At 51.2% G+C, this 25,376-nt stretch overlaps 2 protein-coding genes across 2 annotated transcripts in view; one reads left to right on the forward strand and one right to left on the reverse strand.

Annotated features, from left to right (window-relative positions):
• Positions 1–6,373: 6,373 nt before the first annotated feature.
• FNDC5 (fibronectin type III domain containing 5) lies at positions 6,374–12,557 on the forward strand (the record flags this gene model as incomplete). The annotated part of the gene is made up of 6 exons (XM_080802917.1): positions 6,374–6,581; positions 8,217–8,332; positions 8,838–9,036; positions 9,399–9,488; positions 11,499–11,632; positions 12,519–12,557. The coding sequence occupies 6 exons, from the start codon at positions 6,374–6,376 to the stop codon at positions 12,555–12,557; spliced, it is 786 nt and encodes a 261-aa protein (XP_080659043.1).
• Positions 12,558–17,085: 4,528 nt separating this feature from the next.
• The window catches only part of S100PBP (S100P binding protein), a 30,966-nt gene continuing 22,675 nt past the window's right edge, over positions 17,086–25,376 (reverse strand). Inside the window, 3 exon segments of the mRNA XM_080802972.1 lie at positions 17,086–19,711; positions 22,200–22,202; positions 22,204–22,285. Coding sequence (XP_080659098.1) covers positions 19,570–19,711; positions 22,200–22,202; positions 22,204–22,285 — 227 coding nt within the window. The 3' untranslated portion in view covers positions 17,086–19,569.

The raw sequence follows: 25,376 nt of genomic DNA on the forward strand, positions 1-25,376 counted from the left end.
CTCTCCCTTGCTGGGAAGACTGGGTCAGCTCTCCTTTCTGGCACCTTGGGCTCTCCTGAGACTGGGGATTGCCTCTTGGTTTCCATAGTAACGGTGACCAGAGGGGTCTCCGGAGTCGGTGCAGGGATGCTGCACAGGGACCGGCAAGTCTGCACGTGTCCTGGGAATCCCTGGGATGGACAGTCCTAGCTACAAAAACACAGACACACGCATACTCACGCATACGCTTGCACGTGCATACACACCCAATGCACACGTGTGCACACCCATGCCCACTGTGAGCACACACGCACACCTCTGCACGTGGAGGCCCAGGCAGGCGCACTCACAAGGTCCCCGCTAACCGAGAAACACAACTGGACATGATCGTAACCGACATCACCCACTCCCAGAGCCACCCTGGCCCCCTCAGGCATAAGGAGGGGCCGGGGGAAATGAGGCACTTCCACTTGATAATACCCACAGCTACATTTACAGATACTATGTGCCCGGGGCTGCATTTTCCTCCCCCCCCCCCATAACATTTGCACTCCCCACAATGCCACTCTGAGACGGGCACCCAGTGAGGAAACAGGCTCAGAGAGGTGTGGGGGCCAAGCCAAGGTTTGAGTCCAGGATTGTCTGGCTCCTACCTCCTCCCAAGACCTGTTAGTGCCAGACCCATGAGGGCCTGCTTGGGACCCACAAACACAGATAAGGAGGCCTGACAGTAGGTGGGAGAGGAGCTGAGCCCTCCCAGCTGGAATGCCAGGGTTCCTGGACTTGTGGCTCCGGGACAACTGATTCCCTCTCCAGCCCCAGCCATTCTGGAGACCAGGGGCAGAGGAAGTGGTGAGGGGACGTCCAAGGGACAGCAGGGGCTTTCCTTCTGCCTACATCTCCCAGTCAGCAACAAGCCCCACCTGGAATCTCTTGCTGGTGAAGCCCACTGAATTCACTTGTGAGCTGCCCAAGCTTCCAGCAAAAGCAGGAATCCAGGTGCTGAGGTCCTGGCCCTAACCTTCACCCTCGGAAGTGAGGGAGCCTGAGTTCAGAGGCCAGGCCAGCCTGGTGCCCCTGAGCAAGGAGTTGGGCAAGGGGGAGGTGGGGTCATTGTCCAGGAGGGAGCTTTCAGCAAGAGGACACTCTGACAGTCCAAATGGGCTGCTGAAGGAGATGGTGAGCTCCCTGTCACTGCAGCATCCCAGATCTGTAGATGCTGCTGCTCCCTGCTTAGGAAACTCAAAATAAACAGTGACTGAGTCTTGCATCATTATCACATCATTGACTTTGTCATAGCCACCCCTGATTGGGTACCCTTTGTGTCAGGCACTTTAAGGTATGACTACCGCTACTGCTAATAAAAATAGCAGCCGCTATATATTCAGCCCTTATGTGGTTGCTCTTCACTGTCTCCTCCCAGAGACCTGAGAGGCGGGTGCTATTGTTAAGCCCACTTACAGATGAGGAAACTGAGGTTCAGAAAGGTCAGTGACGTGTGCGCGGTGCAAGGACAGCAAGACCTACGTTTTGCCTGGCTGCTGAGCCTCCGGTCTCCCCATCTGGCAGCTGGCCTCCTGGACCAGCAACCACCCCCTCCTCCCCACCACCCCCCTACCCTCCGTCCCCCAGTCAAGGCCTGGCATTCCTGGAGCCTTTCCTATTCTGGGCAACTTTGACTTCACTATGGCCCACGGAGACGCCCTCTGCTGGCCATTCCTGGCTCTGCAGAACCATGTTCCTTTGAGGCCAAGGGAGGCCCTCTAGTACCTGGGATGTGAGAGGTGGGCAGGCCATCCAGCCTTGGCCCCTGACTTCAGATGGTGGTACCTGACGTCACCCAGCTGGTCAAGGTTGAGCTGAGGTTGGACTCTAAGGGCCGTCTGATTCCCAGGCTCTTGTCCTTCCTGCCCTCCCTGGTAGGAAGGAGGTTTTACTCCAGCTGCCTTCACTTCCTGCTGCAGGCCCCCCCCCCCACATCTGGGCCCATAACCAGGTCCTCTGGCCCCATTGCTCGTGAAGGATCTTGGGGAACCCTAGTTTGTAGCTGAGAATCTGTCTACAAGAGTAAAATGGGCCCTGGGGTTTGAGGCAATTTGAGGCATGGAGCTATCATTGACCAGCTGTGTGAGGTTGGGCAGGATTCTTAACCTCTCTGGGCGCTGTCCAATGGAAGTCGGTTCCTTTCTAGATTCTGAAAAACTGAAGAGATGCAAGGAGGTCTCTTCTGCCCAATCAGAAAGCCTCGACTGGACCCTGACAGCACACCAGCTCACATCACCCCACCCAGCCATTCCGGACCCAGCACTCCAGCTTTTTCATACCCCTGGGAGTCCTGGAAGGGATTTTACTTAGTCATTAGCTCACTGTTTATTGCCTGCCTCTCCCACTGGAATGTGAAATCCATGAGGGCAGGAATTTCATCAGCTTGGTTGGGGCTATCCCCAGGACTTGTGGCATGAATAAAGCCCTCCGTAGCCCAACTTCTCTTGCAGCCTGGAACAGCCTTTCAAATCCAGGGCTGTTTTTCCTGCTCCCATCATCACAGCCCAGAGCTTGTAGCAACCCCTCCCACCCCTCCCTGCCATCCTCCTCTGTCTCCCCTTCCTAGGCCCCCTCCTGCCAAAGATTCCTTTTTCCCTCTGCCCCTTTCCCCTCCTATGACTAATTCCCACCTGACTCTTAGTACTAGTTAAGCTCAGCCATCACCTCCTCCCAGAAGGCCTCCCTGCTTTCCTTTTAAATTAATGCTCCCTTCTGACCTCTTTAGATCCTTGGTGCCTCCTGGTCCAGAGGGTCGTTTCTCTCTGTTTTAAACTTATCTCTCTTCTCTACCATGAGAACTCTTCAGGAGCTGGGACTGATTCGGTTCATCACTATGTCTTCAGTGCCCAGGCCCAGGCTGGCCTGGCCCAGGCAATCAGGAAATATTGAGCTGGGCTGGTGTCATCAGTGCCGTGATGGGGACTTCAGGGATTGAACAGGTCAGACCAGTGTCTCCCAGGACAAGCCACTTTCTCACTTGGAGCCTCAGTTTCCTCATCTATAAAATGGGTATAACAATCCTGACTCTTCAGCCGCTTCTCTCAAGTATGTAATGTGCCAGCACATGGAGAACATTCGATGATGGGTAGTGGTGTGGTCTTGGGCTGGTCTTAGTCTCTGCCTCTGTAAACCGCAAGCACCCACATGCCCTACAGGAAAGGAAGATGCATGTTTTTTAGTGAATCCTGGGCCAGGATCCCCGCCCAAAGGAACCCCCCCAGAGGTGAGGGAAGGAGGTAGGCAGGCAGCCTGGGTTAAACGCCGTAATTCACTAGCTGTGTGATCCAGGGCAAGTTCTTTCACCTCTCTGAGTCTCAGCTTCCTGATCTGGAACGGGATCTAATAACACGTGCCAGCCTAAGACTCCGAATAACAGGGACAAAAAGTCAAGTTCTTGGTAGGTGCTTGATGATTTATATACCCAAAGCATTCTCCTGCCCTTCTCATTCTTCCTGTGACTGGGGGGGGTGTGTATCTAGGGAATTCCTTAGACAGGGCCACAAGGATCTAGGCTATGAAGGGGAGCCTTCCCATTCTAAATGGTTGCCTGGGGTCTGGCCTGGGCATCTGCAGCCTGAGTGAGGTACTGGGACTCTGGGTAGGTCTGGGCACTCTAGCCAGTGCCCAGCCCCCTAGGAGATGTCTGTGGAGTCATCCAAAGAGAAACCAGTGCAGCCTGGGAGGACAGATGTCCATCGCTCAATCCCCACCTAGATCCTCACTCACGCATTCATTCATTCCCCCACTGCCATATTTCCAGAATGTTGCACGGAGCCGGGTACATAATAGGTGCTCGATAGATATATTTCGGAAAAGCAAATTTATTCCATATATTCAACGCACATTTATTGAGTGCCTACTGCTTGTAGCCCTGTGCTAACAGCTGGTGTACAAATGGTGCCCGCACGACAACGGGTCGTGAAGTCCTCCAGAGATCACCAGGGGCTCCAAATCCTCCCAACTCTAAAGGCCTCCTAACCAGCTTCCACTGATTGCCAGACTCCGGACATCAAAGGCTTTCCCCAGAATTGTGGTCATGCCCAAGCACCCCGTGCATCCTGGGGCCCGGGAAGGCTGCACCCCCACAGGCACGACTCTCCGAATCCTCCTTGTCTTTCACGCCCTCCTCCAACCACTTTCCCCCTCCCTCTCGAAGCCTTAGACGCCGCCATCACCCCACCCCCAGTGCCCTACATCTACCTGGGATTATACCTGGAGAGGCCAGCAGGTGGCGTCCCCCTTCCCCCGCGCTAGACTGGCTTCCAGACCCCACCGGGACCCTCTCCCTTCTCTCTTTTTCTCCCTAGCGGGGACAGGAGTAGACTCTGTGACCTCTAACTGACCCCTCTCCTGCCTGCTGGCTCCTGCGATGAGGCCTGAGGAGGCTCCAGCTGCTCCTGCAGGCCCCGGGATGTCTTTTCCTGCCTGCTGGGGTTGGGGGGGGTCCCTAAGGGCCAAGCTGCAGCTGGTGGGGCGGGGCGGGGCCGGGCGGGGTGGGGCTGAAGGCAGCTGCCGGGTGAAGAGAGAGACAGGAGAGAGAAGTGCTTTGGTTCCTTGGCTCCGGCCCCAAAGAGGTGGTGGTCCCCAATGAGCCTCACCCCAGCACAAGGTACGTGGCTGGGGAAGCCGATGGGGCTGGGGGTTTCAGCCCGCCGAGCAGAGCAGGCCTGGCCTTACCGAAGGGCTCTCAGTAAGAACCCCAGAGGCCCCTCCCATCCTACCCTTTCCAAGGTGACCCATAGAAACTTGGGGGGCGGTCAATGCAGGGAGTACTGGAGTGGGCATTGGGAGAGGAGGGCTCCACGGCTGCTCCTGACCCCCTGTGTGAATTTCGGGGAGTTCTTTCCATCTCTGGACCTCAGTTTCTCAATCTCAGATGTGTGCGAGGGAGATCTGGAAGACATTCTGTGGGATATCTTTGCAAAGTTGTCCCTTTTCAAAAAGGACTAGCCCTTCCAGGCGCTTCTGGAAGACCAAAAGGCCCTTTAAAGACCCAAAGGAATGCCCCCTAGTGATGGAATTTCAGATTGGGGGGAGGGGCTTATTTGGAGACGTAGGGGCCTCTCCTTGCCAAGGGCCCTGGGGCCCTGGTCTGTGCCTCCGTGGGCAAGGCATCCTCGTTTCTCTGACTGGGACTCAGGATAGAGAGTGCCACAAGGTGGGGGGCTGCCTTTGGCTGCCTGCTGTTGCAGAGGTCCCCTCGTTAGGGAGAGGGTGGCAGGTACAGGGAAAGGGCAGCTCTCTGCCTCTTCAAGAACGGAAAACGGGTGGGTGGAGCAGAAGAGTGTGTGAGACCGAGGTAGGGACAGCAGTAGGCATATGGTGGCCCCAAGGTGGTGAGGAAGGAACCATCACCGCCCTTTATTGGCTGTGGTGACTTGCTGGGTTTCCAAAGCCCCCTAGAATCGTTAGCTCCTCCCCAGCTCATGGCACTCAGGGGGGCCAGAAGGGTGAGGGAGGGGACCCTCTTCCCTCACCCATCTTGGGAAGAGATTGTTCCAGATTGTTCTCTGGCTGGGGAGCAACTGGCACAGGCAAGTTCTAGGATCTCAGGCATGGTGGGGTGGGTGAGTTCACTCTGGGTGGGGAGACAATGGAGTCAAGCACACGTGTGGGAGTCAGATCAGCCTGTGTTCAAACCCTGGCTCTGCTGTGGGTCCTTGGGCAAGTCAAGTGACCTCTCTGAGCTGCAGTCTCCTGTGCGAAACGGGGGTCACCAAGCACCCCTTAAGCGGTTCGGGGAGAAGCGGCAGGATGCAAGTCAAGCTCTTGGCACAACGTTTGGCACCTAGTGGGTGCGGGTTGTTATTCTCATGGAGACAAAAATGGAGGCCCAAGGAAGGGGAAGGACCGGCCGGGGTCACAGAGCTAGGTCTCCAGTGAGTCTGAGCACCCTCTTCCCGGCCGCACTTACTGTATACACCCCTGCACTTACTCGGCACTCCAGTCTCGCTCCCATTCCCCGCTCTGACACTCCCCTCTGCTCACGTCTGCCCCGGGCCGGAAAGGCCTCGGGTGTGGGGTGGGGTAGGGGGTGGGGACCCCCAGGCCGAGGGAGGGCGGTGGGGACCTGGGGACACTGATACGTGTCTGGGGGCGCGCGTCCTCCCTCTCCCTGGGGAAAGGCAGGGCTGGGGCCGGGTCGGGGCCGGGTGAGGCGGGGTACAGGGTGGCCGGCGGGCCGGGAGGGGGCGGGCGTGGGGGGCGCCCTCCGCCCTCACCCCGCCCCGCGCCTCTCCCCGCAGCGGGGGCGCCCCGCCCCCCGGGCGCCCGACGTGGACGCGGCCGCCGCCGCCACCGCCGCCGCCGCCGCCGCCGCCGCGCGGGAGTCGCTGTCCGCGGAGCCGACATGCAGGCGGCGCGGGGCGGCGCGGGGCGGCCGGGCCGGGCGGGCAGCGGGCGGGAGCGCCAGCGCCAGCGGCCGCCGGGCGCGGGAGCCGCGTCCCCCTGCGCCGCCCCGGGCCGGCCGGCCGGAGGAGCCGCCATGCGCCCCGGGCCGCCCCGCGCCGCGCTCCGCCTGTGGCTGGGCTGCGTCTGCCTCGCGCTGGTGCAGGCGGGTAAGGGGGCCCGGGTGGGGGGCTCGGCGCGGGGCGGGCTGGCGGACGGGCGGGAGTCCTCGGGCCCCTTCCTGCTCCCCGCCCCCCAATCCGGCCCCGGCCTCTCCTCCACCTCTTGACTCCCAGGCCTGTCCTCCAGCTCCCGACCCCCGGCCGCCCACCCCAGCCTTGGGGTCCAGGGTCTTGCGATCCCTAGTCCCGTCATCCCCTGGCCCTGACCGCAGGCCTTTGCCTCAGGTGACTGAGCTGAACTCCCTTCTCTGGCCTGGGGAGCAGCTGAGGACACCAGTCCCCCCACCTTGGGCCTCCCTCCCTGTCCTCAAAGCCCTGCAGGACAACTCTGCGGGTCAGAGCAGGATGGGGTCCTGGTTTGCGTGAGCAAGTGTGAGGGGGATGGGGACTGGCACCCTAGGAGTGGGGTGGGTGGGGTGGACCCCTGAGCCTGCTGCAGTCAGGGTCAGGCCTGGCCCGAGCACCGGCCTCATCCTCACCCAGCCCAGCCTCTCCTGAGGCTCTGTATCTGTCCCTTTAGCTTCTGGCGCCTCTCTCATCGCTCCCTCTACCCATCTCTCTGTGGCTCAGTGCTTTCTCTCTCTCTCTCTCTGCTTCCTCTCTACGTCTGTCTCTGATAGCCCACTTGTCTGTTTTCTGGTTCTGTGTCTGCCACCACCTGTCTGTGTCCCTCTGTCTCTCTCTATCTCCACAGATGGCTTTGTCGCCCCAGGCCCAGCCCCTGGGGCCTCAGGTCCACTCCTGTGTGGGCCAAAGGGTGCTGCTCAGGGCTAGGTCAGGGCTAGGTCTTCCCCTGACCGCACTCGCCTGTTGGGAGACTTACATACACATTGTGTGACTCCAAGGCGCCTCTCTTAGAGAGGTTCTTCCTGCCCTGACCTCCACCGTCCCTGTCACTCTCCCTCCTACTCCTTTCTCGGCTGACTCCCTTTCATCCTCTTCCCAAGTCAAGACCCTGCCTACCCTGTACTCCTGCCTCTCGCCTGGGAGAACCTGCTCTGAGTGACCCCATCTTCCCCTCTCACCTCCCCACCTGCCTCTTGGGCCTGGCAGAGTGTGAAGAAGCAGCTCACGTAGACCCCTCCCCAGGCTGCATTCTGTCTGCCTCACTGGGATACCAAGGATTCTTCTCTTGATCCTCACTCCAAACCCAGGGCTCACCCTAGCCTGGCTCTTCTTGACCTCTGGGTCTTTCTCCTTCCTTCAAGGTCACTCACCTGACAGTGTGGTATTGTATAAAGAGCACTGGACTGGGAGTCCTTTTGACTGCTTTTTATCAGGCTGACTTTCCACACCTGCAACCTTGGCCACCTATGTCTCCCCTCCTCCCCCCGCCCCGTGCCTGCCCCACCCCTTCCCACCCTTCCATTAGATCTGGCCCCAGCCCAGGCCTTTCAGGTTTCGCTTGGACCCCTGATAGGGCCAGTGAGACCAGTGGGGTCTCCCACCCTGGATACGAGGAGCCTGGGGCCTCTTTGGCCTCACTCTTCAAACACTAATGAACTGAGACCCATGTGCCAACCTCCGCCACTCTGTGGCCTTCCCCAGGTCCCCACTTAGGAGACCGTGGGCCTGGGCCTCCCAGCAGGAGGTGCTCAGGCTCAGGTGCCTTCCCACCCCCAGACAGCCCCTCGGCCCCCGTGAATGTCACTGTCAGGCACCTCAAGGCCAACTCTGCAGTGGTGAGCTGGGACGTCCTGGAGGATGAGGTCGTCATTGGATTTGCCATCTCTCAGCAGGTAACCCTTGAGGGACTGGGAGGGAAGGACACATCCAGACAGTAGCAGGGGATGGGGAGGGGGGGTGTGCAGAAATGGAAAGGAAAAAGAAATAAAGGAGCAAGAGAAGACGGGCAGAAGAATTGCACATGTGGCTTGGAATGGGGACCCCAGCGGGGAATGGATCGGTGAGGCAGGCTCTGGGACCTTTGACTGGAAACTGGGCACCGAAAGTCCGGTTTTGATCTCACACAGACCTGAGTGTGGGACCCAGTGCAAGTTCTCACTGGAGAGACGGCCTTAGGCAGCTTTTCTAAGTTTTCTGCACCCAAACCGTCTCTCTCTTTGTCAAACGGATCTAGCAATGGTCCTAGCCGCCTGCAGAGATGAGGGGTGCGTGAGGAAGCCTACGTGTGGAAGGCTTTAGTTCAGTAGTCGACTGAGCCCTGGGCGCCGCCAGGAGGGGGGCCCAGTGGGGTTGGTGGCCGGGCGCCACCGACAGCGGGCCTGGCACTTGCCTTGGCAGAAGAAGGACGTGCGGATGCTACGCTTCATTCAGGAAGTGAACACCACCACCCGCTCGTGCGCCCTCTGGGACCTGGAGGAGGACACCGAGTACATTGTGCACGTGCAGGCCATCTCCATTCAGGGCCAGAGTCCGGCCAGCGAGCCCGTGCTCTTCAAGACCCCACGCGAGGCAGAGAAGATGGCATCCAAGAACAAAGGCAGGCCCTGGCCCTGCTTGGGGGGCTGGCTGGGGTGAGGGGTGGTCAGGGGCAGAGCAGTGGGTGGCTTGAGGAAAGCAGCAGCCTCCGCCACCACCCCGGACCCCCAACCCCTGGTGCCTACTAAAGCAGTACCTGAGAGAGAGGAGGTCACCCTAGTGTCCGACCGTGGGGGTATCAACTCCCAGCTTTGGGTCAAGCCCTGTTGCTGCCGCTGCAAGTAGCCATCAGCATGTTCTCGAATCTCTTGTTAGGTGTCCAGGCACCTATAGACATAAGCACTTAAGATCCTGGGCCCAACCCTAGAGCAGGGGCTGTGGACGAAAAGAGCCTCGGGCCACTGTCTCTCTCTCTCCCCACAGATGAGGTGACCATGAAGGAGATGGGGAGCAGCCAACAGCTGCGGACCGGCGAGGTGCTCATCATCGTCGTGGTCCTGTTCATGTGGGCTGGTGAGTGCCTCCCGTCCCTGCCTCACTTGGCCTCTGCGGAACGGGAAGTCCCAGGCCAGGCCCCTTCTCTCCCAGAAGCGGAGGCCGCTGAGACGTGATGGGAGAAGTCTCGAAGTCCTGCTCTGGGGACCAGATGGGACCCATTCGCTTGCTTACCTCTCCCGAGAAACTTAGCGGATTGAGAGTTAGCTGCCTTGGAGGACTGGTTATTTGAGCATTTGCCCTTCCCTCCCTCGGGAGTAGTTTGAACTCCTGGGGCGGACATACCCGAAGCCCCTTTGCCTTCCGGCCATGGCTGCGGCGGCCATGCCTCCTTCTGGGGTGCCAGGCCTCCAGGGGCTCAGGGTTGAGACAGCCTCGTAACCTACTTCTCCTAGCCTGGTCCTGAGTCCGCCTCCTTAGGATCTCCCTAGTCCATCCGTGAGCATGGCACTGCTTGTCTCTCCCTGTAGCTCCTCTTAGATGAGGTCACTGGCCTCATGTCTCTCCCTTTTCCCACTTGTCTGTGAGCTACCCGAGGATAAAGAACACATTTCATCTCAGTTCTTAACTCAACCAGCATTTTCTGAATGGCCACTCCGTTCCCGATAATAGTACTATAGTCATGACTAAGAAGAGCCCGGGGCTTGCAGGAACTGGGTCTGGGAGAAGCCAAGTCCCTACTTGACTATAATTCAGTGTGATGAGTGCCAGGTATGGGGGCAGAGGAGAGGGAATTAATTCTACGGCTAGCAGTAGAAATTAGGAAAAACACAGAAAGGAGGGAACATGGGGATTGAGCTTTGAAGGATGAATAGGAGTTCACCAGGCAGCCAAAAAAAAGGAACAGGGTTCTATTGACAGGGTGTATAAGAAACAAATTCAGTTCAGTCTGGCTCAGCGTAGCTGTGGCCTGAGAGAAAGTAGAAAGGGGGACAGTAAAGGATGGCGAGTCTATAAAGTTGGCTGGAGTCCGTTTTGAGAGACTTGAACACCATGCCAAAGCTGTCTTAGCATGGCGGTTGAAGGACAGCCCGTATTGTAGAAGCATTTGGAAAAAACGTTCTGCAGGCACATTGAAAAACAGGCACCTGTAAAAAAAGAAAAAAGGTAGAAAAAAACAAAGGACTGTACAGAAGAGGTTTGTGGTGCGTTATCATTATATCATTATTAATATGTAATTATATAATTATATAAATAATTATAAAATATATAATTCTATATCATTATATAATTATATCATTACAAATACACAGTATTAATACAATCGTAACAATATAAACATGGTGGACTAACCCAAGACTGTGATACGCTTCTGTTAGGATGACAGGAAAGGAAGTTGGGGGTAGCCTGTATCTACCGTGGTGGAAGGTCAAAAGATAGGACCTAAAACACGTAGATCGGGAAAGAGCTCTATACATAAAGCGGAGGTAGAATGGAGACGACACCTAGGGGCATTGGAGCTGGCTTCCTTAATAGCATTTGACTTTCAAGATCTCTCACGCTCCCGTGTTAGCAGCTTGCTAACCGTGAGCATTTAGCAGAGCGCAGACCCTGGAGTGCACATCCGGGGTCCCCCACTGCGGGACCTCAAGTAGGTTCCTAGGCTCTCTGCATCGGTGTCCTCACTGGTAGCCCGGCGACAGTAACGACAGGTGCCCTCCTGGTGCTCCTCGGGCTCGGCAGCATTGGCCGTGACCATGCCTGGCTCAGCGGATGTTACTGTGTCTTTTTCGCTAACTGGGGAGGAGAGCTGTCAGGGGTGTAACGAAGGAAAGGGGGGAGATGGATCAGATGCGTGTCGTGGGAAGCTCAGCCCAGCAGCAGCGAAAGCGATGGCTGTTGGGGAATAGGGGGACACAGGAGCCAGAGGCAGGCCGTTGCAGCGGTGCAGGACAGAGGCCATCTGGAGCTCAGTGTCTACCAGGAGCTCAGAAGGTGCCAGCGGGAATGAAGGAGGCGGCCAGGATTCGAGCTCTGGCCTCTCACTGCTCTCCCTGTCCGCCCCCCAACCCCGCCATCATCCCCCAGGCGTCATTGCCCTCTTCTGCCGCCAGTATGACATTATCAAGGACAATGAACCCAATAACAACAAGGAGAAAACCAAGAGCGCGTCAGAAACCAGCACACCAGAGCACCAAGGGGGAGGTCTCCTCCGCAGCAAGGTGAGGGCAGATCTTGGGCCGGGTGGGCGGCCCCGGGGCTGCAGCAGGGGACAGCTCAGCACTGGGTGTGGCTGCAGCTGGGCAGAGCTGAGCTTGGCCGCTGCTGCTGTGACACAGGGACACTGCACGTGGATTTTGGACCCTTTCCTTTTGCTGGGTACCGGGGCCAGTGTGGTTAACAAAATGCAGTGAGTGGGGAGGGCGGAATGCTTGGTTGGTGTGGGACAGCATGAACAGGGGGTTCTGGGCTCATTTCTGCCCCTGCCGTGTTGCGTGACCTTGAGCAGGTGCCTCACTTTCATTTCCTCTTCTGCAAAACAGATATGAAAACCTTGTCAGTGCTTGCTCTGAGCAGCTCAGAAGAAACGCTAGAAAAGTGGGAGGATCTCATGGTTCTGACGATGATTACCCAACAAACAAACACCTGGCCCTCTCCACATTTCCTCCTCTTTCCATCTCCTCACACCCCCTGGCTTACTGTCCTCTCTCTTGGCTTCTCTCTTTCTGGCGCATTTTCCTGAAGCCTCTTAGTAACCCCCTTCTCCAGAGGCACGTCGACAGTGACAGGGGCCGAGGCCGCGCTCAGAGGCAGGTCTGCAGGATGGGAGAGAACCAGCCGGCGGGATGGCTCTGCTGGGGGTGGACCGGGGGCCAGGGGGGTCGAGGGCCTGGCACCCAGTCTTGGCCGCTGAGTGAGGCCGAAGGCTGGGTTTGAGAAGGCAGAGAGACGAGACACGCGGACAGGGCTACTCCATTCCTTCCACGCGGGACGAAAGCCTGGCTTTTAGGTGGCAGCCCTTCCTTCTTGTGTCCTCCCCTTACTTCCAACTTTGCAAGAAGTCTATTCGATTAGCCCTGGCTGCTTCTCTCATTTTTTTCCTCTCAGTTTCCCAACAAGCCCTCAGTGAACATCATCGAAGCATGACTGCCTGTCTGCAGGGAGAAGGATTTCATTTTTCTTCTCTGCTGGTCTCCAGGTCCTTGGGCACAGGGACAGGGAGGACTGCGGTGGGGGGAGGCCCAGCTAGCTGCACTGTTCTCCCTCTTCCCCATCCTAGTCTGGTGAAGGAGGCTGAACTACAAACCCAAATTCTGCAAAAAATAAACAAGCCACAAAACTAAAAGGCCTGGCCCCATTCTGGAAAAGGCAAAGCTGCATGAGACACAGCCTTCTTTCTGCCTCCTCGCCTCTCCTGGACTGGCTTCCTCTTCAAGAAAATGCACAAAGCTCCTGGGAGATGACAAGCACCTAGACTGACTCCAGCTGTGTCTTCCAGACCGAGAGCCATCGCAGAACCCATGGGGCAGGGTCATGGCTGCCAGCAAGCTTTTTCTGGATCCAGCCATCACGCACTTGTTTGTGGTGTGATGCACAACTTGGCGAGTGTGTGAGATGTTCTGTTTTGTCTCTTTTGGAAAACATGAAGGGCTTCACTCCAGAGGGCAAAGGAATGCTCCAAGCTGATTGCCTGCAGCCTCTATCTTCTTTGGCCCTTATTCGACTGTAATATCATTAGTCTGGAGCCTTTAAGAAGACAAAGTGGGAAAGAGACCTGGGAGGTAGGGCCCCATTTCTTTAGGATGAGTCTCTTGGAGTTGGAACAATGCTGGGTTACGCAACTGAAAAGGTATGTCCACGTGGGACATCCTGGGGGCTACCGAGTCACCTGCTCTGGAGTGGAAGGTGCTGGAAGGCAGGCCGGAGCCATTACCGTGGAAATCAGAGCAGCCCCGGCCTCTGGGGTCTCCATATCTTGCCATCTCATCCAGGGTTCTGGGAAAGCTACCCAGGGTCCTCATGTCCTTCCCTAGAGCCTGAGTGGTGTGAGGTGTCAGGTCTCTCTCTCCACTGCCCCTTTCTGGTAAACAAAACAAAACAAAACAAAATGGTGCTTGATAAGGGAAGGCAGACTCTTCCCTCGGACTGACAAGCGATGGCTGCTGAATGCCTGCATGGGAAGAGCTGGACCTCTGTGTCTTCCGTTGGTGGCTAAGGACAGGCGTGTGGGAGGACTGCGCCTAGCACAAGCCTGGCACACAGTAGGCGCTCAGTGAATACCTGTTGAACTGAACGTTAAGAGCAGCGGCTCCCCAGCCAGAGAGCTGAAAGCCATCACCCAATGACCGCCCCTTCCTTCCGGTCTACAAGAGCTCTCCCGGCTAGGTCAGCCACCACTCTACTTGGCCCCGATGTGGCAGCACAGGGAGGGAGGAGAGACAGGATAAAAGGCAGATGTCAGCAATACTAAGGGCTTCCTCATGGAAGGGCATGAGGCTCCACTCATTGTCTTGTGACTTCCATCCCTGCTGAATGGGGCTGCAAGGCCAAGGCTCCTTAGTGGAGAGGTCCTTACCTCGGATCCAGTTAGAGCAATAACCTCTTTTTAAATGTAAAATAAAAGACAAATGAAAAGGCACATCCTTGTCTTCTGGTAAATGCCCAAATGTTGCCCTCTTTTTCTGGCAATTGGCAGCAAGTCAGGATGTGTGGAGGAGGGAGTCAGTTCTCTCTCCATTTTGGCCTGCAGCTTCTTAGGGACATGCCTGCCAGCCAAGCTGGAGCTGGAAGGGAAATCTTGAACAGATGGGGGTGCACGTGTAGGAGGAGAAAATAGCTCCTCCATCATCCTATTACCGAGGCCCCCAAATCCAAGCAAGGGCTGCCTCGCCGCACAGGTACGCGGGCTGGTGCTCAGTTTTTAGAACGAAGGGTTTTCCCCGACCAAAGGAATGCAGTTCTGGTTTCTCCCCAGGGTGAGGAAGGAAGGGAAGAGGATCTGCAGAAGCTGCTGGCGGCAGCTCAGTAGTCCCAGCATGCTGTTTGGGGCGGTTAAAGGAACATCATTCGGATCCCAACAGCAGGCTGAAAGGTGGAGTGACGATGTCATTAGCCAATGAGCAAACGAGTAAATGGGACACCTCGAACACTCCTGTCCAGAGCCAGCAAGAGCTGGAGAGAAAAGGTCAGGTGAGGGGGACTTAGGGTGGACTCTTCTGGAAGGTTCCGAGAGGAGGAACGCCAAGTCTTAAAGGCTGTGTGGGAAAGGAGAAATCTATTGGGACCCAGAACTCTAAACCACACCTGAGAAAGGTACTTGCCAGGCCCTCTGTCCTGTGTACCTGTCTAGTGCCATGTGGCGGAGAAGCCCCTAAGTCCACGCCAGGTCCACAGAGACAGCTGTGGGGAGCCAGGGATTTACCAGGGCCTCTAGCACCTCTGCTGAGGGCCTGAGGGACGGGAGAGGAGCGAACACTTCTGGTTTAGATAAACCCCATTCACTGTGGTTACCTCCCTAAACCCCAAGTTCCACAACGGAGCTTTTCTTGGACCAGCTGTCATGCAGAGAACCCTACAGCTAGGACTTGGGACGGGGGCGCCTCTTCACCACCTAGACCCGCAGATTCCTCACAGCTTGGGATGGGTGTAGGCAAGTTCTTGGAGACTGAGAGGCCTGACCTGCAGGCCACGCATGGCCAGATGAGAGGCAAGGCCTGCCTTGTCACCCAGTGACCCCTCGGGCCAGCTACTTCTCTGGGGCGTGCTCCTTATTTGTGAAGAACAGGATCCCAGAGCCCACCTACCACCTGGAGTAGGAGCCAGGGGGCTTCCTCCGAGGAACAAGAGAGAAGCCCCAGGATCTGGTAGAGGAAAAAGGGTGGTGTTTCCGTGTGGCCAGAGTCCTTTCCTCTTTCTGATCCTGTCCATTCAACCCAGGCTTTTCAGGGTGGCCTCATCTGGAATCCACTTTTAAGATCTCGAATTCAGCTCTTTACAAAAATACGTCCTATCATACCACTGCAGTCATGTGACATTTTAGACTGCTGTGTTCCTTCTCACCCTCTTTAAACCTATTTGAGTTTTTGGATTTTGCTTTTAAGTGGCCTCCAAGAACGAACTGCTTCCATAAATGGGACACACCCCCTGGCTCCAGCCCCACCAAACTCCATCAGCACAATATTCCCTAACTCTCAAGTGTCACTTGAAGCTAAGTCAAAGGAGATCCTCATATACGAATAGTTCCCTAATGATAACGGTAACGATTCAGGACTACCACATGGAGTGTTTTACAGGTTGTCCAAAAGATGACATTCCACCCCCTTTTCAGAGGGTGCTAGGGAGGCTCAGATCTTCTGTCTGTGGCATGTTCCAGTTGTCACTGGGGGAGGACAGGTGGAGAGGATTGACAAGGCAGGCGCTTGTTCATTAAGGAATTCCACCACTGACCAGCTGATACTTCCTGTGACAAGTGGAATTTTTTTTTCCTGACAGGTGCTCTGACATATGAAGGAAGCAAGCATACCCCAGAACCAGCGTAGGAATAACTGTTTTCCCTTAGAAAAGCAGGACAACACAAAGTAAAGCAGGGATCCCTGCTTTCTAGTTTTAAGTGGCTGGGGGTTTTTTTCTTCCTGTAAAAGCTCAAAACAGGCTAGAAAATGACCCCATTCTTTTGAGAGAAGGTCCATTTCTCCTCCTCCTCACTTTCTGTTAACATAAAACGAACTAAGGATGAGGAACACCACCACTTCAGAGAATGCAGCCTGGTCTCTGACACCTCTGATGGCCGCAGAACACCTTGCTGAAAAGGAAATAACCAACTACCAGACAAAAGGCTTCATACTGGACAGAAACAAAATGGTATGTACAGGTCCAGAGTACCTCTGAATAAGACAGCATCAAATAGCTGAGTATTTAGCGAATCTGTATTGAAGCTTTTGCCTGGACTGTAGAATATCCATTAGACAAAAGTTACCTCACAGCAACACAGAGAGCCTGTCCAAACATGTTGCTACTTATTTTTTCAGCATGAGTGGAGATTTTAAAAGCATTGGCTAATACAGGTGACAAGCTTTTATTGCCTTCACCCTGTCTCCTGGGGTCAGTCTAAGCTCAGGCTCACAAAAGGGATCTAAGGAACGTCACGTCCCCCACATCTACCCACACTTACTCCACCTTCATCCCAGCTCCCAGAATCAGTCAGTTTCTGGAGAAGTTGGATTAAGAACCACCATCAATTCTGTATGACCAGTTCTGGGTCCCATATCCCTTTCAAAGGGAGAATGCCCTGGGGTAACTCAGCTTGAGCAAGGCAGGCAGAGGTCATTTGCACGGCCATTGAAGGAATGGAAGGCAGTGCTTGTCTGATAGGGTTGAGCCATCTCCCCTCTCTGCAGAAACAGCAGCACCGTGATATTTCAGGCTTTCCCTGTGTCAGGCTCCTGACATGCACTATATGTAGCTGCAAATCCCAATCAATTTCAGCATTTCTTAACTGCTGGAAGGCCTTTCTCAACACTGTAATTTACCCTCAAAGGAACAGGGAGCATGCACCCTCGCCTCCCCAGTACCACATTCTACTAACTGCCACCCCCGCCCAGACCCCACTAACCTGCCTACGCAGAAGAGGAAGGAACCCGCCTTCAAAGCCTGCAACAGACAGCCCCAGTACATATGCCACGACAAGAACTTTTATTTCTCTTTAATGACATTAAACACAACTGCTACAAGGGAAAAAACATGATAAAGAGGAGGCACCAAATTTCAGTTTTGTAATTGATCCTCACAACTCCAGTCCCTTAGGCCTGCATGAGCTTACTGCAGGCTCTTATGAATAAACTACGTAAACAGCATGTTTAAACTCTTTGTCAAGACCTCTGTGGTGAGAATGTCGTCATGAACCTCATGAACCTCATGAACGAAAGAAGTTAGGTAGGCAGTTAAGTGCACGTAACCCTTACTCAAATAAAATACAGCAAGAACTCATGAACTACTAGACTGAGAACCGAACACCAAGTATGAGATAGGAACCTTTAAAAACAGATTAAAACTCCAGATTTTACCTATTACCATCTTCAAGGCAAACATGCCTAATACTGAGTTTTCTTTGGCTTTTTTTTCCTTCTTAAAGAATACCGTGTTAACCGCTAGAGAACAGTTCTCTCCTCCCCCAGTCCAACAGATTTAATTAAGCTGCTAACGCTTTGGAAAAACAGAATTATTTGAGCAAAGAGGAAATGTGATTGTCACATTTTCTAGTTAACCCGTCACTCATTCGGCAAAGGCAATGCTGCCATTACACATTCAGACTTAAACCCTCCTTTACCAGGAATGCAGGAACATGAGCTTAAGCAAAATGCTGTTCCTCCGCACCTTGGGTTCCCCACTCTGCGGGGAACTAGACAGCTACAACGCTAGTTATTCCAGCTACAACTAATTTTTATTATGCTATGGTTCCAAAGGTAGATGTCTGCTTATCTTACTCCATCATGCTAACTGAGGGAAACCTGGAGAAGTGACTAATGCAGTAAATGTCCATTATGCCAACTGAAATCACAAATTTTGACTCTTGCCTTTGAACAGAACTTCTTTGCATTTGGTCCCCATTCTAAACCAAATGTTCAAGGAAGAGAATCCTCACCTACATAAAAACAGTAAACACTTAGGGACATCCATCTAAGATGATCGATGGCCTGAATTACCAAACCTTTACCAAGTCAGTTTCTAAAGCAGGGTAGGGTGTTTAAGATGGGTTTCTCACATGCAAAGGTGGGGCTGATGAAAACAAAACCAGACAAGAGGCAGCTAGCCAGTACCACCGGAGGCGCTATGGCAACCGTGTGTCCAGCCTTCACAGAGGGTGGCCAACAGCATGAATGCCGGACTGCAAAGCCTCCCCAAATCTGTCTAGAGCCATCTGTAAAGAAGAAAACAAACTCCTCAGACATCCCCGAGGATGGCGGCACAAAGTCTGACAACTCAATCTAGAATACCAAACCTTCACATCAGGTAATGCTTCGTCCACAGGCTCAATCGCAACCACATTAGGATGCACAACAGCAGTTCTATCCAACTACATATCAGGGCTTTGACCAAATGAGATGGTAACATCCAGAAGCTGAAGGCACCTCTTGTTAACTATCAATGGAGACAAAATAGTGGCTCTCCCAAGTCCCTCTGACAGGCCAGAGCTCACTGACTGACACAGCAACTGATACTTGGAGCTGGGATTCGAGCAGATGAAACTGAAGACCAACTCACACCTCAGCAGCTTTCTGGCCTGTCCTGGAGTTAAGACTCTGGGTGGGAAGCTCTTAATAAAGAGAGCAGGGAGGCTGTTCTTAGGAGGCATATCTAGGTTTAACAGGATACAGGAACACACCAAGAGAACCTAAGGAGCATAACGGTCACTGGGGAAAAAAGAAGGAAAATCCTTGAGGAAAGGCAGAGAAGACAATCAGTCACAAGACCACAAATCGACAAGGGTTACTCAGCAGTCTTCCGTCAGTTAAGATGTGTAAGATTTGTAAACCTATTGTGCAAAACACATTTAATGAAGAAGGAGGGAGGCAAGAAAATAAATAAAGGCAGCTAGTAAGTACAAAAAGGAGAGAAGATTTACACTTTTAATTTGTCCTTTCAACAACAGGATTTTTGTCCTGCTCCAACCTACTTCAAATGTCCCGGATTACCAACTTTAAAATACTGACAAGTACTCAGAGATTCAAATAAAAAAGTGAGAGGCATTGTTAAAAGTGACTTATGTCCATTTATAAGTCATCAGCAATAATTAACACTGGCTTGCAGCCTGGTAATCTCTTCCTTATAGGAGATTAAAAGATGGTTCTCTTTTCAGCACAAGAAATAGACTTCACATCTGTGTTGAGGTGGGTGTTTTGCTCAAGCCCAAGTATTCTGGCTTAATGCTGGCTTTCAAGAAATGGCCACCTTCAATTTAAATAAAAATAACAGTGCTTAAACGCATGCACACAAACAAGAAGGACCTTAAACAAAAAAATTTCAAGTCAGCAATGGAAATTTCCAAAAGGTGACAAGTTCTTTAAATAAAAATCTTGTGAAAAATAAAATTCAAAATCTACAAAGCACAAAAGCGCAGAAGATGAGATGCTGCTCTGAATAGGACCCTGGATAGGGACCTTCACTGCTGATGGGATGAGACAAATGGACTTGACTGGAAATCCGGGAGACGCTGGAATCGATGGTGGCTTCGCATGTTCCTGTCGACCCACTGAGTCAGACTGCATCTTTGCAGAGGTTTCTGTCGGAACCTAGCGTAGTTTCTATCAGGAGAGAAGCAAAATGAAAATAGGAAAGATGAGGGTTTCAGCTGGAATGGCTATTTGTACACAAAAAAGTGGCTGAGGCAATTATTTTAAGAGTATCTTTACTTTCGGGAACCTGGGTGGCTCAGTCAGTTAAGTGTCTGCTGTCAGTTTAGGTCATGATCCCAGTGTCCTGGGATCCAGTCCCGCATCAGCCTCCCCGCTTCGCAAAGTCTGCTTCTCCCTCTACCCCCTCCCCCTTGCTTGTGCTCTCTCTCTCTCATGCTCTCTCAAATAAAAAATTTTTTTAAATCCTTTAAAAAAAAAAAAGAGTATCTTTACTTTGGGATATCAGATATTAATTTTACATTTCAATCCTGACAATTTTAGAAATTATTTATACTATATTTTATTTATGTGAAAGTCACAATGTAAGTGCTATTTTCTTCCAACTCCCAAAGCCAGCTGCTTATGGTGGTATGTGCCATATACATGAATGTTAAGAAAACCTAATATATAATCTGTAATAATGTTTCAGTAGGAAAAATATTTTCTCCTTCAAGAAACATTTAAAATAGGATCTATATTTCATTGGTTGCACCAGATCCGTACCTCCAACAGGACCTCATTGTCTGATACAGCTCAAGGTTGCTCAGGACACAGCAGTTAATTTTAGAGTAAAATTCCCAGAGAAGGTAAGTCATCATGTGAGTATCACATTGCAAGTTTAGAGACTGAATAATTAATAGCAAGGACTCAAAGTAAAGCTTCTTGAGCTTCTCCTTTAATCACCCTAGTCTTTTAGTCTAGGGTTCTGAATAAGACCCTCTGAGATAATTTGATCTCATTCTCAACTCCAGCTGTTCCTAATAACCCCCTGGGAAGCTTTTTAAAAGTAAAGATTCTTGCTCCACCCCCTAACTTAATGACTTCGAATCCCCTGAAGGCAGCACCTGGACATCTGTATTTTTAGACATCTCCACAGGCATTGTCAGTAGCCAGAGTTGAAAATAACTGTAACATTTTATGACATTTATCTAGCCCTATATGAAGTACTTGCTGAATTCTTTCAATACTTCGTTTAACGCTAGTAACAATCTTATCAGAAAAGCACTCTCATTAATACCTTGTATAGTCAGAAAACTGAGTCTCAGGTTAAATAACTTGTCCAAGGTCATAAAGTGGAGTAAGTAGAAGAGCCTGGATTTGAATTCACACCTGTTTCTAGGATTCATCTAACACCCATCATACTGCCCTGTCTTTCTGAGACCTGCTATGATTTTGGCAACTACAGGGGAAACACTGAGTATAAGGCCCTGAAGTGGAAGCATGTGTGCCATATTTGAAAAACAGCGGGGCGCCTGGGTGGCTCAGAGGGTTGAGCCTCTGCCTTCAGCTCAAGTCGTGCTCTCAGGGTCCTGGGATTGAGCCCCGCATCAGGCTCTCTGCTCAGTGGGGAGCCTGCTTCCCCCTCTGTCTCTCTGCCTGCCTCTCTGCCTACTTGTGATCTCTGTCAAATAAATAAATAAAAGGAAAAAAAAAAAGGTTAGTCAAATTAAACTAAAAAAAAAAAAAATCAACAACAAGGAAGTCCGTGTGATTAGTGCAGAATGAGCAAGGGGAAGAATAGTAGGAGACGAGGTCAGTGAGCTAACCGCATCAGCCCCGGCCATGGTCCTTATAGGGAATGGTGAGGATGGGAAGCCACTGGAAAATTCTGAGCAAAAAAGAGAATCTGAACCTCTTTGGCTTTAAGAATGGCAGGCAAAGGCAGAAGCAGGGAACCATTTAGGAGACTTGCAATAGTCTAAGTGAAAATGATGAGGAATGGTCAGGTTTTGGACATATTTTGTATGCAGAGCTTATGGGATTTGCTAATGGGCTGAATATGGGGTGAGAAAGGAGTCAAAGATGACTCCAAGGTTTCTCAGTAACTGGATCAAAGTAACTGAATAAATCTGTAAAACCACACTATATCAAGAATCCAGGAGATTCCGGAACAGAAAGTCCCTTTGACATCAATAGTCCACATATTAGTTTTAGTGATGTGAGGACCAAAGAAGTGGCATGACTTGATCAAAATCATACAGCTGAGTTACAAACTGCAAAGCTAGTACTGGACCTCACATTTCCTGGATTTCAGCCAGTTCTTTTTTTTTTTTTTTTTAAGGATTTTATTCATTTATTTGACAGAAGAATAGGTAGCAGATAGAGAGCACAGGTAGGCAGAGCAGGAGGCAGAGGGAGAGGGGGAAGCAGGCTCACTGATGAGCAGGGAGCCTGATGCGGGGCTCAATTCCAGGACTCCGGCATCATGACCTGAGCCAAAGGTAGCCGCTTAACTGACTGAGCGACTCAGGTGGCCCTCAGCTCAGTTCTTATTTCATATACTCTCCTGTTTCTTCCCCACCTTTGGATTAAACAATAATCACAACCCAACTCCCTTTAACATTTCCTACAGCCAAATTCTACCCTTTTCCTCCTCTCCTCCTAATCACCCACTTACTCATGTGAGGTCCGAAGGATGTTGCCAGTTTGGGTTCTGCATATGATGAACTTGACCCATCAGGGCATACAGTTCCCCCAAGGCACCTGTGACACAGTGGGATCATGGTTAGGAAGCAGCTCAATGAACTCCATGTCAGCCTACGTCAAAGCACGTGCTTTCAGGGCAGAGAGAACAGGCACTGGTCCTAATACTATCTATGACTATCACAAGCAGTCAGCACAAAAACTATAAGCCAGGGAAGGGAGCTTGCTCTCAGATGATGATGACTACAATGATGATGATGATGATGATGGAGCAGCAATAATGACAGCCACCATTCATTCATTCAACACTTATTAGCTCCTACAATGCGTGAGGAAGTTTACTGATCTCCAGAATATGATGGTAGACAAGATGCTGTATCTGTGCTCATCAAGTTTGTATAGGAGAGAGGCAACTCCAAAACATGCAGTAAGTGCAATGACCAGAGAAACACAGGTTCCTGTGTGAGCACAGAGAATGGAGGGTGGGGGTTTGAGAAAGCCCTCTCCAAGGGAGGTAAACCGGAAGCAGGGATCAAAAAGATGTCTAGAAGTTAGTGAGGTAAGGGGGCGGGGGGTGCAGGTATCCAAGAGACATAGCTAATACGAAGGCCCAGAGATACAAGACAGCAAATATGTTCAAGAAACAAGAGAGGCTGAGAACAGAAGGCAGATGGGGGCTTTTTGCTAAATAAGAAAAATTGCTGGAGGCAATTTCTCAAGCACCTGGGAGCCTGGCAAGGTGCTATGCACTTTATATACTATCTTACCTAATTCTAAAAAAAAAGAAAAAAAATCTCATACGGAGACAGATGTTATTAACATCTTTTTGGAAAGGGGAAATTAAGGCTCAGGGAGGTGGACTTGCCTTAAATGCTCACTAAACCAAACAAAACTGGCTCCTGTCCGACTCCATACTTTTGCCATCATCTGATAATGTTAATTTTGCACTTAAGGGCTGAGACTTAAGTTGAAGCTTGCAAAAACAAAAATTATGATTAGAGAGAACAAAATAACTTCCCCAGACCAGTGAGTCTCAAATTTTAACATGCATCATAATCAGCAGAAGTATTATAAAACAGATTACTGGGCCCCAACCCCGGAGTTTCTGATTCTGTAGGTCTCCAGTGGAACCTGAGATTTTGCATTTCTAAGAAATGCCCAAGTGACGCTGATGCTGCTGGCCTGGGAACCACACCTTGAAAACCACTGCCCTGGAGAGTAGAGACTTTTCTTTTACTAGCGCACACACTGCTCAGTATCTTCTCCACTATGCTCTCAGAAACCAAAAGCAGTTGAACTAGGCTACAGACCATTTTTTCCAGTTCTGGTAAAAGATATTTACTTAACTTTAAGGACCAGTCTAATTTATTGGAGGCCTTAAGTAGTTCAGCTTTGTAGAGAAAGTATATACTTTGAAGTCAGACAGACTTAAATTAAAATTCCAATTCAGCCACTAACTAGCTCTGTGACCCTGGGCAAATCATTTGAGTTCTTCTAGGCCCACTCGACTCATCTATGAAACCCAGACAATAATACCATCTAGCATGAAGCTGAACATCAGGAACACAGTACATACAAGACTTAGTATAGTGCCTGACACAAAGCTGTTGTGCAGTATGTGCTGGCTATTGCTATGGCATTAGAGCCTCACACCTACGTCAGTTTGCAAAGACTCTTCGAATCATGTGACAATCAATCACCGTTCTGTAAGGAAAAATGTTTATTAAGTGGATCAGTCTACCCATATACTATGACATGTTTTATAGCACTCAGCAGAAATTCTCTAACCATAATGAGATGATACTCTTCAGGAAAAACATAGATTCATTACAAGCTTCTGTGCAGCTAAAAAAGTATAACCAAGGGTAAAAGAAGACAAATGACAAAATGAAAAATACATCTGAAACATATCTGGTAAAGTTTTAATGTCCTCACTCTACAGGAGTTATCTCCTCATAAACAAAAGAGGTCAAAGGACATGAATAAGCAATTCAGAAAGTAATACAAATGATCAATAAACAATGAAAAGATGTTCAATCTCACTAACATGGAAGAAAAAATATTAATCTCTTTTTTCTTTTTCTTTTTTTGAAGATTTTATTTGAGAGAGAGAGAGGATGGGAGAGAGAGAGACCATGAGAGGGGTGAAGGTCAGAGGGTGAAGCAGCCTCCCTGCTGAGCAGGGAGCCCAATGGGGAACTTGATCCTGGGATTCCAGGATCATGACCTGAGCTAAAGGCAGTCACTTAACCAACCAAGATGCCCAGGTGCCCCTTAATCTCACTTCTTGAGAAAAAAATACAAATCAGAAAAGAATTTCTCCTTTAAGAAGGGAAGTAACTTTAGATTAGAAAATCCCTTGCCTGTTGAGTTAAAATCAAAAGGTCTCAAATCAAATCCATATCCTACATTCACATAACAAGCATCCAATCGTTTTAGGTCTGCAAAAAAACATTTCAGTGAGGGGGAAAAACCAGTTTTGTAGGACTTTCGAGATGTGTTATTCCTGCCAAAGCATCACCAAAGGAGGGCTGGCAAGATAAGACATTGTGGTATCCAATCTCAAGATGAAAACAAGATTATCTGTAGACCATGTCCTTCGGCTCACTCATCTCTTACCAGCTAGATCCTATAAAACTGCCCTGATGATGGAGGCTAAAGATATACTATACGCCCCCTACAAAGAAACCTATTCACTTTAAACTCAAAGGGAAAAAAAAAAAAAAGAAAAACAAACAAAAAAAACCCTGGTCGATTAAGCCCAAGGAGGCTTCAAGTATTAATCTGCTAGGAGTCATAATCTAGCAGAAAAAACTTACATATAGCACTTATCACTGCAATCAGACAGTATCCTTTGAGCTTTACATACATTAACTCATTTGTTCATTGTTATGGTAATCCTCTGAGGTTATTTCCCCCATTTTACAGATGAAGACAGAGAAACAATCTACCCAAGGTCACACAGTAACAGCCTGAATTCTAACAGTATAATACCATCACTGAGTTGAGTTTCCTTAAAAATTTTTCCAGGACTGACATATCGTAGTGGGGATGAGAAGGCAAGAATCACATCACAGTATGTCTCTTGTATACAGTTGGTACCGCGCACAGTGCTGAGTGAACAAGGGCTCAATGATCAGGTCTCGGCTCA

The sequence above is a fragment of the Martes martes genome (genome assembly GCF_963455335.1).
Source record: "Martes martes genome assembly, chromosome: 4".
NCBI lineage: Eukaryota > Metazoa > Chordata > Mammalia > Carnivora > Mustelidae > Martes > Martes martes.